This window comes from Garra rufa, chromosome 14 (assembly GCF_049309525.1).
Source record: "Garra rufa chromosome 14, GarRuf1.0, whole genome shotgun sequence".
NCBI lineage: Eukaryota > Metazoa > Chordata > Actinopteri > Cypriniformes > Cyprinidae > Garra > Garra rufa.
This window is the reverse complement of record NC_133374.1, coordinates 40,992,719-41,009,803: the sequence shown is the minus strand read 5'-3', so window position 1 is coordinate 41,009,803 and position 17,085 is coordinate 40,992,719. Positions and strand designations below refer to the sequence as shown.

Sequence of the window (17,085 nt, the reverse complement as noted above, 5' to 3'; positions counted from 1 at the left end):
AGCCTCGTTAGTGTGGCCGTCTCTGTAATCCACTCTTTGTGATCCTGATGTGTCATAAAGCTGTTTTCCATCTCTCTTTCCCTCCTCGTTCTTCACCAGTGCATCGTTAAATGAATACCACATGTGTCTGCCGAGTCCATAAAGGAGAGATGTGATTTAGGCTCCCATTCCACCAGCATTACAAGCAGTTGACAGGACTCCAGGCCCCAGCCCCGCTGCTCTCTCACAGCACTTCCTGCCGACTGGAGGCAGGACGCCCTCCCCTGGGAGCAGCCCGGCATCTGGACTTGGCCCCAGATCGTTTTCCCAGGAAACATGCGCTTCTCGTAGCGAGGCTACAACAACCTGGCACTCTACACCAACCCCCACAAACCAACTCATTCCCACTCACAGTAATGAAGAGCTGTAGCGAAGCTACGAGCAACACAAATCTGAGGCTCAAATACTCATTTCCCCTAACAAAATATACTATTGTTCATTTAAAGGGGTCCTATTATGCTCTTTTGCAAATCTGTATTTTGTTTTGGGGGGTGAACTAAAATGTTCTCATGCTTGCTGGTTAAAGAAACGGATTATTATTCACATAATTTACATTATTACAATGGCTTTTTCCCCAGGCAAACAAATGGCTCGATTAGTTCCTTGGTTTGATGAAGGTCCGCCTTCCGAAAAACGAAATGTGTTGTGATTGGTTAGCAGTCCCACTGCGTTGCAATTGGCCAACAGCTTAGATGCCATTTCAGTCCTGCCACGCCCCTTCTCAAAGCATCAAGTTCCATGTACAACTGCGCAAACTAGATTAAAGTGATTCTTACGTTTAAATATGGCTATTTAAAAAAAACAAAAAAAAAAAAAAACACATTGGATCGTTAAAGAAGGCTTTTACTGACTCCTCCAGAGCCATGTGAGGCACTTTTTACTATAGATCGACTTGTTTTAGACTGATGGAGAAACACACTTGTCTATGCCGTTCTACAGCTTGGGAGTGCCAGGATTATTTTTAATAAAACTCAGATTGCATTTATGTCAAAGAAGGAAGTCATATACACCTAGGATGGATGGAGGGTGAGTAAATAATACGCTACAGTAGTGTTGGTCCTATTGTCAGCCTGCGAGATTGCCGATACATGATATTATCATTATTATGCTAATTTATTTAATTCTTTACATGCCCCAAACCAGCTCCAGCATAAGGCTCTACCGATGATCGTCACTCTAGTCAATGCTTGTGTTTACATCAGCCGCGGCTCCACATGTTTCGACCCTCTATACCGCACACGTCAACGGCGAGGCTCTAGCAGGGCTACCAGAGCAGTTCGCAGGCACTTTAGTCAATGCTTGCATTTTTACAAGCCGTCCTTTGTAGTTCTTGAAAAGGGATTTTTTAAAAACTAAATATCTCCCTTTGAACAGGACTTGCAACTTGTAAAGACTTGTAACTTTGCAGATGTTTTTTATGCCTAAACATACACACTGGCTAAAATTCAAAAAGTGAAAAAGCATAATATGACCCCTTTAATGATTTAAGAATGATGTGTTTTTTTTCTAAGGGATATTTTTACTTTAGCTAGATGTTTGAGTATCATATGCGATACATCAGGTTTTATGGCTCATATTGCATGATATAACAGAATATGAGGCTGATATTTGAGAAGGTTTAAAATAAATAAATAAATAAATGTTACTCAGTTGCCTAAACTGAGCATAAATATGCAATTTGGTGCAAATGCTGATATTTCTATCCAAAAAAAAAAAAAGATAAAATTCTGATAGCTTATAATGTAAAATCAATGAGAACTTTATAACAGTATAACAGACTAGAGGTCGACCGATGTATCGGTTTTGCCGATTAATCGGCACCGATAGTTGATTGGCCGAACTATCGGTTATCGGCAAAAATCCTTGCCGATAGTTTTTCCGGGTTGTGTTCTTTGCTGAAGCGGCTCACGCTCCGCTGTCATAGAGTATGAGAGGTTAAGCCCCTGACCAATGTTTAATGCCAGGATTGTTACCATATATTTGTATTGATTTATATCCAGCTGTTCATATTCTTAGCCAGCAAAGTTGCAGGTGTAAAGACATGAGAAAGCAAACTGTGTTCATTCAGCCGACAAAATCAGTCACAGCGCGCCATAGTTTTACATTACACATCTGTCCCACATCGTTCATAAAGACTTGACCCTGTGCTGGAAAATTGAGTATTGTGCATTTAAGCAAACTATTTGTATTTCTGTAGCTCTAATTAAGTCTGTATGCTTAATATAGAGCTATAATTTATGTTTTAGCCTTTTCTTCAGGCCGTTAAAGCATGGTGAGTTTGCATCTTGTTACGCACTTTATTTCACAATGCCATTTTCCTGTTCCTATTTGATTTTAATAACTGATCAACAAAAATATCTATTAAAAATTAAGATAAAAATAATACAAAACGAAATTCGTTAAAGAAGGGATTTTCCACAAATAAAAACGTACGAAGTGCTCAAAAATTGTGTCTGACCCTCTCCAATTCTCCTGGCGTATTGCCGTCCAATTCATACCACATCCTTTATGACATTTACAAATTACACAAACTTCTTTCGTAATTAACATATTAAACTGAAACAAAACAAAAACAAATAATATTTAAACATAAATGTAAAACAGAAAAGAAATTGTTTCTGAAATGGCTGCAATATAGATCGCACTTTCTCTTTCCGTTTCATGTTTAAACTAATCTTTGCCGCTTTTTTGATCATTCTTGAAGTAAACATTTGCCCGTTTGGTGATTAAATAAACTGTTTTAGATTTATGCTTGAACTATACAACGTGTCCTGTGTGTGTGTGATACCTGCAAGTTGTCCGCGCAACACAGCGCTGCACTTTTGTTCGGTTTCATTAAGGGTGGGTGAAAAATAGATTCTCCGACGCACCTCAATCCTCTCTTCAATGAGCGTGTGTTTTTCCCGCATATGGCACACGTGCGCGCCAGAAACGCGGCTGGCTTCATTGCACAGAATTTCCACAGTGAGCTTAGTGTGTATTGTTTGACAGTGTGAGCTATCGCAGTTTTTGACTTTACATGTGCCTTCATTTCTGCTGTTTGTAATGCAGTGCTATTAGATGCACTGACAGACTTTCAATTGCTCTTTGTTTGTTCGTCCTAAAAAGCTTGATTGCAGATGCGGTTAAATGCACTTGGATTTTCAAATACTTTTATACGAAACTGATGTACACACAGTCAGTTATGTTTTCAGAGCAGGACAAAACATCTGATACATCGAAATAGATCTGTGCATTCGTTTGAATGCAGCCTGTTAAAGCTGCCACTGTCTGATCTCATCAGTAATAATCAAACGAAAAAGAAAAAAACAATAACTATTTCTGTAAACTTGCCGACACTTAAAGATCACTAATTTTAAATAAGTAATTGTTTTAAAAAGTAGCCTGCTTATATAATAAAAAAATTGTTAAAATGTAAAGATTCCCACCCCTTTACAATGAGTCCATTTGTAACATCAACTAAGATTGATGAAAGCTGTAGAATAGAAGTGTTGTTCCTTGTTAGAGTGTTAATTTCAACATTTACTGATATATTGTTAAATTTCGAAGTTCATTTTGTTAACATTAATGAACTATGAAATAACTTTAATGATCAATTTATAATTAATATTAATATTTTTATTCATTTACAAAGTATGGTTTAGTATTTATTTTTTTTAAATAGTAGAGCACTATTTTAGTTGCCCTTCAATATCCATTTTCAAAAACTATCGGTTAATTAATCGGTATCGGCCAGTGTGGTCCAACCTAGCTATCGGTATCGGTAAAAACCAATATCGGTCGACCTCTATAACAGACTACTGATATCTAATGTGACCCTGGACCACAAAAACTGAGATACAAAGTTAAATAAATAAGCTTTCCATTGATGTATGATTTGTTAGAATAGGATAATATTTGGTCGAGATACAAATCTGGAATCTGAGAGTGCAAGACAATCGCCTTTAAAGTTGTCAAAAAGTTGTTCTAAGCAATGCATATTACTAATCATAAATAAGGTTTTGATATATTTACTGCAGGAAATGTACTATAATATCTTCATGGAACAAGATCTTTACTTAATATCGTAATGATTTTTGGCATAAAAGAACAATTGATAATTTTGACCCATACTATGCATTTTTAGCTATTGCTATAAATATACCTGTGCTACTTAAGACTGGTTTTGTGTTCCAGGGTTACAAATGTATATAAATATCAAGAAAAATGCACTCTTATAAAAATATCAGTTGTCACTCAACAATATGTCTTAGTAAGATGATATTTAAATGCTTAATTTTGTGATCAAAGCTAGGTAGTTTCAAAACACATAAAGCAGTGCCATACAATATTGATGGATTGTAATTGATACTCACATACTTACTAAAAGATGTATGGATAATCAAAAAAAAGTGTTCATCTTAAAATCATATTATCAATACAGAAGTTATTCTTGCATTGCAGTGTCTTTGAGTAGAGAAAAAAAAAACATGTAAAAAAGCAAGTTGAAAGCAATATTTAGTAACAATATGGCATAACGATAAATTTATAATCCGTTTTTGTGGCCAGATATTTTTTCATCAGGAATGCTGCATGAGTAACAAATGAGAAACAACACAATGTGTTTAACTCAAAATGTGTTAAATATCATCCAATCACATTGCTGCCTACGTCACTGCATAATATGTTTTCATTGGTGGATGATGTGGATGCACTCCACAGAGAAAGAAAGAGACAAACAGAGGTTTAGATGTTGGTTTCATTTCTTAAACATCACCATCACTGTGGTCAGTGTTTGCTTTTGTTGGGTCTCGACCCTTATATCTGCAATTATGACTTTCTTTTGCTGCTATAGTTCTGTTTATAAGACATATTGTAGTTGTTAATATCTAAGAAATAACATGGTTAGGAAGACATTGGCACATTAAAGGAACACTCCACTTTTTTTGGAAATAGGCTCATTCTCCAACTCCCAAGTTGAGTTTTACCATTTTGAAATCCATTCAGCCGTTCTCCTGTTCTGGCGATATCACTTTTAGCATAGCTTAGCATAGATCATTGAATCCTATTAGACCAATAGCATCACGTTCAAAAATGACCAACGAGTTTCGGTATTTGTCCTATTTAAAACTTGACTCTTCTGTAGTTATATCGTGTACTAAGACCGGTGGCAATGCAAAGCTTCAATTTTATAGGCTGATAAGATTAGGAACTACACTCCCATTCCAGCGTAATAGTCAAGGAAGTTTGCTGCCGTAATAAGGCTGAAGCAGGAGCAGTAATACCACGCAGCACATGTGCAAATGCTAAACTAGCTGGGAACTCATTTCTGATAATACTCCGCCTGCTTCGGCCATATTATGATTGTTTACCTCTCTTTTTTTACTTTTTGAGTTTTAATGTAATTGTTAGTAGCAGGTTTAATAAATTATGTTTAAACTATACATTAGTTTGCTGTGTCTTTATTGCATACAAGATTTATTAAAAAATAACACAAATTGTGTATTTATAACACATAGTGTGTAGAAAAAAATCAACACATTTTCTGTGTTAGCTGGAATAACACACTGGTTGAGTTAAAACTAACACAAAATGTGTTGTCCTTAACTAGACACAAAGGTGTGTTAAGAAACAATACAGGTTGTGTTGTTTTTAACACATCCTTTTTAAGAGTGTAGGTTTTGCAGCACAGCTACAGTCTCACTTCAGAGCCAGAAATACTTGACTCGCTTCTCCAGATACTGACTAGTCAGTGTAACAGCACTTTAATCAGAAAGTATCAGACACTGCTTGAAGTTTTTGGGGCACGCAGGTTTCTCAATGTGATATATTACACTTGTTTGAGGTCGTTTGTTTTTATCTCAGGTAGTGCATGCAGTACATTTTTCTCTCCACAAAAAAAAGATTTCCACTCGACAGTCAGTGATATCGCAGATACCCGGTTTGCCATAGTTAGGCTGACAACTGATTTGCAGCCAGTGAGAACAAAGAAACAAGAAACTGACTCCACATTCTGGTCTCTTAACATGCATTTTGTGCATTGCACCCAGTGGGAGAAAATTCAGCTTGAACAAAAGTTCTCGAGGGCTCCGGTGGGATCACGGCACCATTTTGGAACTTTTATTTCCATGGCATTACTAATTCAGTTCGTGTGGGAAGACTGTCCATTGCCTATTTTTCTCCCTGTTGGAACAGACATTGTGGCTTTAGTTCCACTAGTGCAGCACACTTAACCCCATCAATGCTGTATCATCTCTACAATCACAACCAGCTCTACCAAATGTCACAACACGAGTTTTTATTTGATATATAAAAATTAAATATTCATTATAAGTTAATGTATTACTAAATGCAGTGTTGATCAGTACCTGCACAGCAAATAGTTGTACTTTTTTTCTTTTTACAACTATTTCTCAGTAGCAAGGTGGTTGTGCAGCAAATTTATTGGTAAGCAGTATAAACAGTGGTGATAATGACTACAATCTTAAATCCTGCCAATCTGCCAGGATGGCATCTAGTGATTCCTGTCTCTGCCGTTTGTAAGCTCTTTCAGTAGCTGTGGTTTACTAAAAGCCTCAAAGGCATCAGGGCTTGAGAGAACAAAAGATGTTTTATTTGTCCACAGGACGTCTTCCCATTTTTTCTCCTCTTTTTATCACTAAGAAAGCAGTGAGGACTTAAATTGCTTCTCTTGTTGCCCTTTGACTGACAATTTCAACCAAAACCACACAACGTGGCATTTTATCAGTATTTTATTTTCCGAGTTGTGTTGCAGTAAAATAGGAATAGGTAGCGTCAGTAGATCAGCCATTTCACTCATTGAAATAATGGCACCCTCCACAGTCCAAAATATGTATAAACGATGTTGATTTTTTAAATAACCTTCAATAAACCTTAAATAAAGTCTTCCATGGGTTTTTCAGTACTACATATAACTTACATTCTTACATATAAGAGACATCATTTACATTACATTAGGCCACTTAAGTACACTCATAACATTAGGAGAAGTTCAGTTCCAGAACAAAAAATTACAGATAATGTACTCACCCCCTTGTCATCCAAGATGTTCATGTCTTTCTTTCTTCAGTCGCAAAGAAATTATGTTTTTTTAAGGAAAAACAGGATTTTTCTCCATATAGTGGACTTCTATGGTGCCCCGAGTTTGAACTTCCAAAATGATTCTTCAAACAATCCCAAATGCGTTTGTAAACAATCCCAGCTGAGAAAGAAGGGTCTTATCTAGCGAAACAATTGGTTTTTTTTCTTTTATTACAATTTCTATAGTTTTTAACCTCAAACGCTCATCTTGTCTTGCTATGCCTGAACTGTTTTTTTTTTTTTTTTTTTGGTTCAAGACAGTTAGAGTACGTCGAAAAACGCTCATCTCATTTTCTCCCTCAACTTCAAAATCATCCTACATTGCTGTTTTACCTATTTTGTTGATCTTCTTTGCATGTTCACTTTGCAAAGGTTGGGTCGGTACTTCTGCAGCGATGAAAGATGATTTTGAAATGATTTTTAAAGTTTAGGAAGAAAATAAGATGGGCTTTTTTTTGACATACCCTAACTAACCGAGTTCAGGTAAAGCAAGACCAGCATTTGAGATTAAAAATATATAAATTGTAAAAAATAACCAATCATTTTGCTAGATAAGACCCTTACAACCGCATTTGGGATCGTTTGAAGCTGCATTTAAACTGCATTTTGGAAGTTCAATCTCGGGGGCACCATAGAAGTCCACTATATGGAGAAAAATCTTTAAATGTTTTCCTCAAAAAACAGCATTTCTTTACGACTGAGGAAAGAAAGACATGAACATCTTGAATGACAATTTTTGAATTAAGTACACTTCTTTTTTACAAGGGCATACTTACTCTTAATGATACAGTAGCTGTCAGTAGGGCTGGGCGGTATACCTTTTCATACCGAATACCGGTGTTTTTTTTTTATGATATTCATTTTTCATATACCCCAATACCGGTGAGTGTGTGCGTACAAAGCGCTGGGAACACGTATCTTGACGCAAACAGAAACCGCAGCTTGCACGTGCTTGTCTGAAGCAACACATCTGAGGTGTGGACGTATTTCAGTATATCTGAGAAAGACCCAGGGTTAGCGATTTGCAAAACTTGTAATGCCGAAATTTCAAGAGGGGGTGTGTCTGCAGAGATGAGAGCAGAGATCGGCGCATTGTGCGCAGACAAGCTTTCAGTGAGAGAAAAACAATGGCTTTACGTTGGTGTTACGTCGCAATATTTTAAAGATATTTCTTTTCTATATACTGTATTTTTATTAATATTTATGCTTTAAAGCCAATGGATATCACACAAGCAACGTGGAAACTGATCAATATGTTAAAGTGAAAGTAAAAACTGACTTTCAGCATCTGATGTGCATTCTTTCAGACAATGAGAGACGATTATACTTCATATGCTGATATTTATTTAGTCCCTTAATATTTTTCTTGTGCCCCGAACATGGTGGGAAAAATAAATAAAAAAGAAACGTATTTTGTGTAAGGTTTGTTTTTTATAAGTCTTAAATAAAGCTCTTAATTTTCATTGATGACTGCAGTGTTATTAGGGGGTTATGAAAGTCATAATTATGATTTCAGGTGGTCTAAAATGTGGGGACTGAAAGACAAGAATTGCGATGAAACTTCAAAAGACTATCCATTGAATAAATATGAGCGCTGCACGTTTCAAAATCATTTGTTGCGCTACTTTGTATACTACCAATCTGACAGCGCCTCCTGCTGGAAGAGAAACGCGTAGACTTGTAAATTTGAACTGGTGAAGAATGCACAATAAAGTGTTGTGTATTTTGACTGCAAATCATGAATTCTGATTTCTTCACCTCATTACAATTATGAGTGCCACTGTCACTTCTTTGTGAACAGCAGCATTTTGTGAGACCAATCAAACCTGGGTTAATACTAGTCCGGTCAATGTAAGCCAATATACTGCAGTAATTATTCTCTAATTTATTAGGAAATGTGGTTAACACCTAGTCATGCATGAAAAAAAAAAAAATTACCGTCATATACCGTGATACCGTATAATTTTGAAAAATACCGTGATATAAATTTTTGGTCATACCGCCCAGCTCTAGCTGTCAGTTTAGCTAATCTAAAGACTGGCTGTTATTTTAGTTAGCTACACTTTTTGAATAGCTTCACCAACAGTGTGAAAGTGTCTGGAGTCATTGTTCTGATATTTAACAAGAGATAGCAGAATATTAAGCTAATTGTAAATCAAACATGTAAACAGTTCTAGCCTATTCTGTAGGTCCACTGAGCAAGGTCCACTGAAAAAAAGACCTTAAAGAACTAACAACTCTACCATCAGTGGCTGCAAAAAGAGCTGTATGCTCATGTGACTGATCTACATATTTGTGTCAGAATCAAGCATGTCTTTCCACACTCCCCTCCTCTTGTGTGGTTCTCGTTATCGTTTCCCACAAAAAGAGTCAAGAGATACTGTTTGTATGAAACTGAAAAGGGGGATGTTCTAAAGCTCCCAAATCATAACAAATCAGTGGTTCAACCTCCAGCACTGGGCTAAGCAGATTACTGTCATTTTCCACAACTTGTCCCTTGCAGCTAACAACCTCCAATTAGCAAATCCCGCTGTGCACATCTATGCCCTGACGGCAAGTGACTGTGACAGGCGGAGAAATTAGAAATTTCACATGTTAATCTACCATGCTCTAGCAAGTCGGGGCTACCGTCGAACTGCTTTGAGGCGATACAAATTCAAGGCGCCTAGACACAAACAACAATCGTCAAAAACAAAAGGAAAAACAGGCCTACAGCAAAATGCAGCACCGTTGAGTTTAAAGCAGTTGGCAGACTGCTAACGGCTAACACAACAGGCAGACAGATGGAAAGAAAGCAGGGTGTGTGTTTTTGACACTACGGCTCCATTGTGTCAAGAACAACCTGCTCTGCACAGCAAAAATGTGATAGAGTGTTAAATGGAAAATGTAGCAAAGTTAATTATTTGACTTGACATATCATGCTGTCTAACACAAAAGACAGTTAATATCACACAGTGGGCCACATTCACAAAAAATTGCACCAAATTTTTTTGTAATATTCACAACCAGATGCTCAACCTGTCTTGTACAACCATTTGTCACTCTTAGCTAACATATCGTAGACGATTCTTAAAGGAACCGTATGTAAGAAATTTATGTCAGTTAATTATAAAATGGCCCTAACATGTCACTAGACATTAAGAAATCATGTTCATTTCAAATACTTATATCACTGACAACAGTGGTCCGGCCAGGATATTGTCATTTAAAAGTGAGAGTTGCAGCCCTCAACTGATGTTATTGTTGTCATTTTGTGTTTTGGTCTGAGGCTCCACCCTCCAGCTATCTACCAATCACGAAGTCAGTAGAGTTTCGTGAGACGGGTTGCCATCTCTGTTAGAGCTGCAGCAAGCTATACGAACGTGTCGGATAAAACATGTATAACGTTACGAAACCTAAAAGATCTCGTTATGAATCCGAAATACGTCGTGACAAAGTCGGAAATAAAACAAGGATTTGTATAGGAGATGCCTTTGAAAGATGGAGACGGCTGAAAACGGAGAAGAATTTGAAGATAGACGCCATCGTTGGTAATTTTTTCCTGGACAGGTAATATTCATCTATGTTTGGCTAACTTTGCTTCCGTACACAGTGGATTTCCCACGATCGGCCGTGCTAAATGCGTTCATAAAAAGCTTTATATCGCACCACGAGCAGGGTATGAAAACAATCTATGTTCGGACTCAAATGTGGTATTACAGTACATCTTTACGAAATATTTGGCTAATCGCCATCTGTAAATTTTTGCGATACATAATTACTTCGCAAAACATCTCTTGTGAAGCATAAACATAATTAACAGAAGAAAAACAAATTTCTGTGTAGGACTCGTCACTTGCCATTGGAAGCTCCTTGTAGCAGCCTCAGCCTACTCCTGCAGCTTAGCTGGCAACCTCGAGTCAGGGGGGAGCGGGAGGGGATATACCGTTCTACAGTATTTTGAAAGTGATTGCAGTACCAGTTTTGGCCACAATCCTACATACGGTTCCTTTAAATTTGTGCTTTCGCCTGAGAGTATGTGCAGCAAGATAATTGAGCAACAGCAAGCAGCAATGAAAGTGCCCTTGTACTGGAGCTCACCGCCACCAGGTGACTTTAGGAAAACAGCGAATGGTGAACAATATGTATTTAAAATGGTAAACATGGGATTAATATGTCAGTCATTTATATGTGTGAAACTTCCCGATGCCAGCTGGTGGTGCTATGCTTGTAACTAAATATTGGTATGTAGATATCTACTACTAGTAATGTGTAAAACAAGTTATCAGCGCTATGATTATAACAGAATATTGGCCTTTAGATGTGTTCAGGCTAGGACTCTTATCAAACATGTGAAGTTTGGGGCAGATCGGTCATTGTATGGCTGAGTTACAACAACTTCTTTGTCCATGGCAAAACATCAAACATTGTCAGGCCACCACGGACACGCCCTTTAATGAAAACTCAAGGTTTTCGCATTTTAACATCCCAAAGACCTTTAGATTATTAGACTGATCAAATATAATGTTGCTGTCATTAAATCTCTAGGAGGGGTTTGCTACAGCATAAAACATGTCACTTCCTGTTGATAGCATGTGACATTATGACTATAACTGAATATGGACATGGGTTTAGGACAGGACTCTTATCAAACATATTAAGTTTGGGGCAGGTAGGACATTGTATGGCTGAGTTATAACAACCTCCTTTTTCACTGCAAAATTTGTCAGGCTGCCAAGGACACGCCCTTCAACAAAAAATCAAGATCTCCACAATTTAATGTCACAAAGGGCTTTAGATTATACTGACCAAATTTGGTCTTAATCTGAAAAATTATATATTATATATTATAATCAGGACAATTAAAATTAAATGTCTTCCTGGTAGGATTTGGATTTCCTACCAGGGGACTTTTCTGTAGGTATTGGTGTGTGTATCATGTGGTATTTTACCAATATATCAGTGTATACATGTATCAAATTTCGTACATGTACATTAAAGGTTGTATCAGCGATTTCTAGCCTAAAACATAAAGTGTCAATTTCAGCTGACCTTTCTTCACGATCCGCTCGCTGCCTGCCCCATAAATTGTCTAGAAATCGCTGATACAACCTTTAAAAGCAGTTCGAGAGGCACATTGTTGAAATTTTGGCTACTGAGCCATTTTGTTACACCCACTTCTGAAACCCATATCAGATGTAAATTTTCGCTACTTCTGGGGCATGTGCAAAGTTTCATGAGTTTTCGAGCATGTTTAGCCCCTCAAAAATGCTATTGATTTTGGAGAAGAATCGGAAGAATAATAATAAACAGAACAACACCATCTGTGTTCAGGCCCTAAATATATATTTTTAAGCCACTGAGTTCTTGATTTTTTCCCTGCTGAAAAAAACAGCATATGCTGGTTAGGTATGTTTTGGTGCTGGGATGCTGGTTTCAGCTGGTTTATGCTGGTCCTTTGCTGGTTTATGCTGGTCCTTTGATGGTCTATGCTGGTCATGTTGCTGGTCAAGGACCAGCAAAGGACCAGCATAAATCAGCTGAAACCAGCATCCCAGCACCAAAACATACCTAACCAGCATATGCTGTTTTTTTCAACAGGGTTTCACTTGTAAATCAATGCATCGAGGAAACAAGTGAATTATTACACTCCTAATGATTAGGGAATGTGACCCATTGTCTTGCAACTTTTACCCAAGATCTCATCGGGAACACAATGTACAGCAGAGTTCCTCAAATCTTGCCCTGGAGGGCCAATGTGTTGCAGAGTTTAGCTCCAACCCTGATCAAACTCACCTACCTATAATTTAAAATGTTGAACTAAACTCTGCAGGAAAGTGGATCTCATAGCCCAGACATAAGGATCCCTGTTGTACAGTTTGATATGGCAACTGTTAAAACAACAATAAACATTAATCTTACCTGTCTCTGCTGTGCCATTTTGAAACTGATTCCAGCCCCATGTTGATTCAGTGGAGGCCTTTGACTTAAAGGCTTAGTTTGTAGGCAGGCAGATGGCTGCATGGGCAATTGGCAGTTCTGAAAGTGCATGCCCTGGCCTGCTGTAGACGGCTGCTGTTGCATGGTTGTTTTGTTTGGGGGAGCAGCCATGATGGGCATTTGTTGGCCGGTGGTGGAAGATGGTGCTTTAGGGCTGAAATGTAGCAGGGGCTTAGTGCTGAGAACCTTTTTGTCCATGTGATGGGATGGGTTGAATTCATTGGGCTTCAGAAAGCAGTTGGACATGCCTTTGGCCTGACCAGCACTCGCATTGAGTCTCTGCTGAGAAAGGGAAGCATTACCGGGAACAGTCTCCTGATTGAAAGCACCAGGAGTTTGGTGGACACCCAAGGTGGAGGACCAGTTCCTAACTCCTCCTGCTTGACTCTGCTGGTGGTTGTGGAGCAAAGAGTTGGGCTGTTGTTGGTTAGCAGCCATTTGCTTTAGCTGCTCAGCATGTGACATCTCAGGCCATGCTGGAAGACCTCGAGAGGGACCTCCAGTAGGTACCTGTCCATGGTGTGCTGAAGTGATGGATGAGGTGGATAAAGTTGTGTTGGCCATTGAGAACGAAGGTCCGGCAGAGGCTGGTCTTAGTTGTGGAGAGCTTCCAGCAGCCTGGCTAAAATCTGGTGAGTACTCTGTCTTTATTGGCTTATCCAGGTGAAGACAAGGATGAGCCGCACCAGCTGAACTGGGTCGACCCAGATCAAGGCCGAAGTCATCATCCTGCTTTAGCATCTTCTCCAGCTCTAGATCATTGAGTGATGGCACGGTCTTGGTGAGCTCATCAAACAAGTCCTGGAGCTCTGGGTCAATCTGTCCACTTACTTCATCTTTGAAGTCAAACGTCAACGTGGAAGGATCTGTGCACGACTGGCCACAGGTCTGCACTTCAGTCGGTTCCTTCTTCATATCCCTTAGAGTTATGTTGAATAAATCACTGCTGACTCCGTGTGGCATCATGAAGGTGTCCTTTCTTCGAAGAATGTTACTATGGGTGGCATCGCCAACCAATCTTTGAGTCTGCCCTGAAGCCAAAGCACAGGAACCTGGTCGAAACGAGCTGGGTTCCATGCGGAGGCGCTTGAAGTCGGATCCTGATGCCCCACAGGAGAGGCCATTCTGCTTGGATGTATATCCAGGAGACTGCGCTTCAATCTTTCTTCTCAGTCCCTGCTGAAAATGGAAAGAATGTAAAGTCAGTAAGTGCATTTTATTCTCAACATGAAAAATACAACTCAGGTGAAAAATATGTCTAAACAGACTGTTTGATTGTCAATTAAAGGGATACTGCTCTACAGATTTGATCAAAAGAATTCTTCAAAAGTCCTACGCTAGCTTCCTACAGCCAAAATGAACTAATGTTCTGCACAACTGGGAGTCAAGGCCACATACTGTAACAAGACCATCTCTATCTAATTAATGAACTCTTATTAAAATACTCTTTGATGTTTAAAACCAATTAAAACTATGAGAGGAGTTCTAAATATTAGTGTATAAAAAATGTGTTCTGTGGGTGAATTATCTCTATGAAAATTGATACAGTTTTGCAATTTACTGCCGAGACTCTTTAGCCTTATTCAGATGTCCATTTTTGTATTTCAAAAGAGACTTATTAGATTTAATATAGAAAGTTTATGATTTCCCACATGGCCCTAATAAAAGGAATGTCTACAGATATAGGTTAAACTTCTACTTACTAAGAATGCATGTGCTAGACATTTGCTAGACATAGTTCTATGCATGACGTGCACATAGAAAGTTTTCTTTTTTATGCCAGATTCACAACAGGTGTTTACATGCATACAAGTGTTCATACCCTCATTCGAATGTGGATGAATCTAGATTCGTTTTAAATTAAGGAGCTCATGCCCACAGTTAGTAATTAGTATAATACATGCAAAAACCATCTTTTGTACAGCCATTCATCACTCTCTGCAAGCACACTGCTCCCTAAAGATGTGCTTTTGCCCTGAGAGCATGCATAGCAAGATTTTGAGTAAAGCCAAGACTGCCAATCTCAAAACACAATACACAACTTTTATAGACTAGACTAGATGTGATCAGCTCTATTTTTATGCAGCACCTGTTTCAGCTATGATATATATAGTTATCCCCATGTTTCTAATGCCACAAGTGATTTTTGAACTTGTGGTTTGTTGGTTAGTCCTGTTCTTAACCTGGTTTTATAATTTGCAAACATATTGATAAATCACTTTCTGTGTGGAAATGTTTGCACACAGGTTTTACACAGATATGTGTGTATGCATGCACACTACTCCAGTTAATGAGACCCAATCTTAATCATATCCCTGCATCTTCACTAATCCACCTGTTTTACTAGCAGCAGGCCTGTGCTCCTTAACAACATTTGCTGAAAGAAATATTCCAAAATCTATCGTCTCCAAACCAGGTATTAACTGTGTGGATAAATTTAGCTATTAGATTGATGTTGTTAGACAAAAGAAGGCTTTATCTGTGTCTCTCATTTGCATGAATTACATTTCCCACTGTTGGGTTGCTGTAAAGATAGCAACATTTTCCTTGTGTGAAACTGTTCCCTTTGTTCTTCAGGTCCTAATTTATGTAAATTAGGCTTGAACAATGACTCATAAGTGATGTTTAAGTAGCTTTATAGAGGCAAATGTGGACCAATACTTGTATATAGAATACCTCTTACTTTATTTCAAAGAAATAATACAGGTAACTTAAAAAATTGACTTCACTAAATTAACTGACTGTATGTTGCTGGTGTAATCAAATGTAATAAGCAATATTCACACATATAAAAATTAATAAACCTGACCACATTATGTTACACCAACAAAGTAATTTCAGATCAGGTAGAAACTGTTCCAACATCTGCATATTTTCAGTTTTACGATGAAGCATGATGGATATAATTTACCAGACAGAATAATCATGAAGTAGCTGCTGACCGAAACCACCCTAACCATCATTATTTCTACCCAGCCGCAATATTGCCTGCACATGGATATGCATAGTTATTTAAACCCCATCTGACATTATTGCCTACAGAGAGAGAGATGTGTGTTCAACCCAACTTCATTATCAGCACAGGGACGGGTGACTGGGGCAGTTTTCGCTGTAGCGGCAAATTGGAGGCATTTCCATTTACTGGAAATATTACTGGGCTGGGATGTTTTATGCCTTCAGGACTGGGAGTGATCACAGTTCTCCACACCCCACCCCCATCTCTGTCTCTCAATAGCCAGCATGATATTTAAATTAGATATGAATGGCACGCTGACATCAGTATCAAATTACTTTTCCACTCTCTGACTCACCCAGGTTGTGGATAACAAATGACATGCATTTGAGTATGTTCAAACAAGTTCACAGGGATGGAGCGAGATTTGAATTAGGCTGCATCAATGCTTGTGTATTGTTAAGCGGTTCCTACGAGGTTTTTAGGTCATTACTTGCTGCCCAATCCCCTCTAAAACCAGTCATGGTAACATGGTCTTACCTCCCGTCTATAGCCAAGTTTCCATCCAGTTTTTTTGACGTTTTGTTATTGACAAGAGAATATGCGTTAAAAAAGTTTAAAAAATAAGTTCAGGTGTATGCCCTTGAGCTGTTTCCATTCATAATTTCAGCTATTGTGCAAATTACAAAAATGTATTTTATAGGCTATTATTTAATTGTGTAGGCCTACAAAAAAATTTATTAAAGGGATAGTTCACCCAAAAATGGAAATTTGATGTTTATCTGCTTACCTCCAGGACATCCAAGATGTAGGTGATTTTGTTTCTTCAGTAGAACACAAACACAGTTTTTTAACTCAAACCATTGCAGTCTGTCAGTCATATAATGGCAGACAATGGGACCCACTGCTTTGAGAGTCAAAAAAACCATACATGGACAAAACCAAATTAAAACCTGCGGCTCGTAACGATACATTAAAACAAGAAACAGTATTTATATAATTTTTTTACCTCTGTCCTGAGCACGTTCACAACA

At 38.1% G+C, this 17,085-nt stretch overlaps 1 protein-coding gene across 1 annotated transcript in view; it reads right to left on the bottom strand.

The window, feature by feature from the left end:
* The window catches only part of maml2 (mastermind like transcriptional coactivator 2), a 100,414-nt gene that overhangs the window by 13,923 nt on the left and 69,406 nt on the right, over window positions 1–17,085 (bottom strand). Inside the window, exon 3 of the mRNA XM_073817731.1 lies at window positions 13,021–14,277. Within this exon, the coding sequence (XP_073673832.1) occupies window positions 13,021–14,277 (1,257 nt within the window). The remainder of the gene's footprint in view (window positions 1–13,020; window positions 14,278–17,085) is intronic.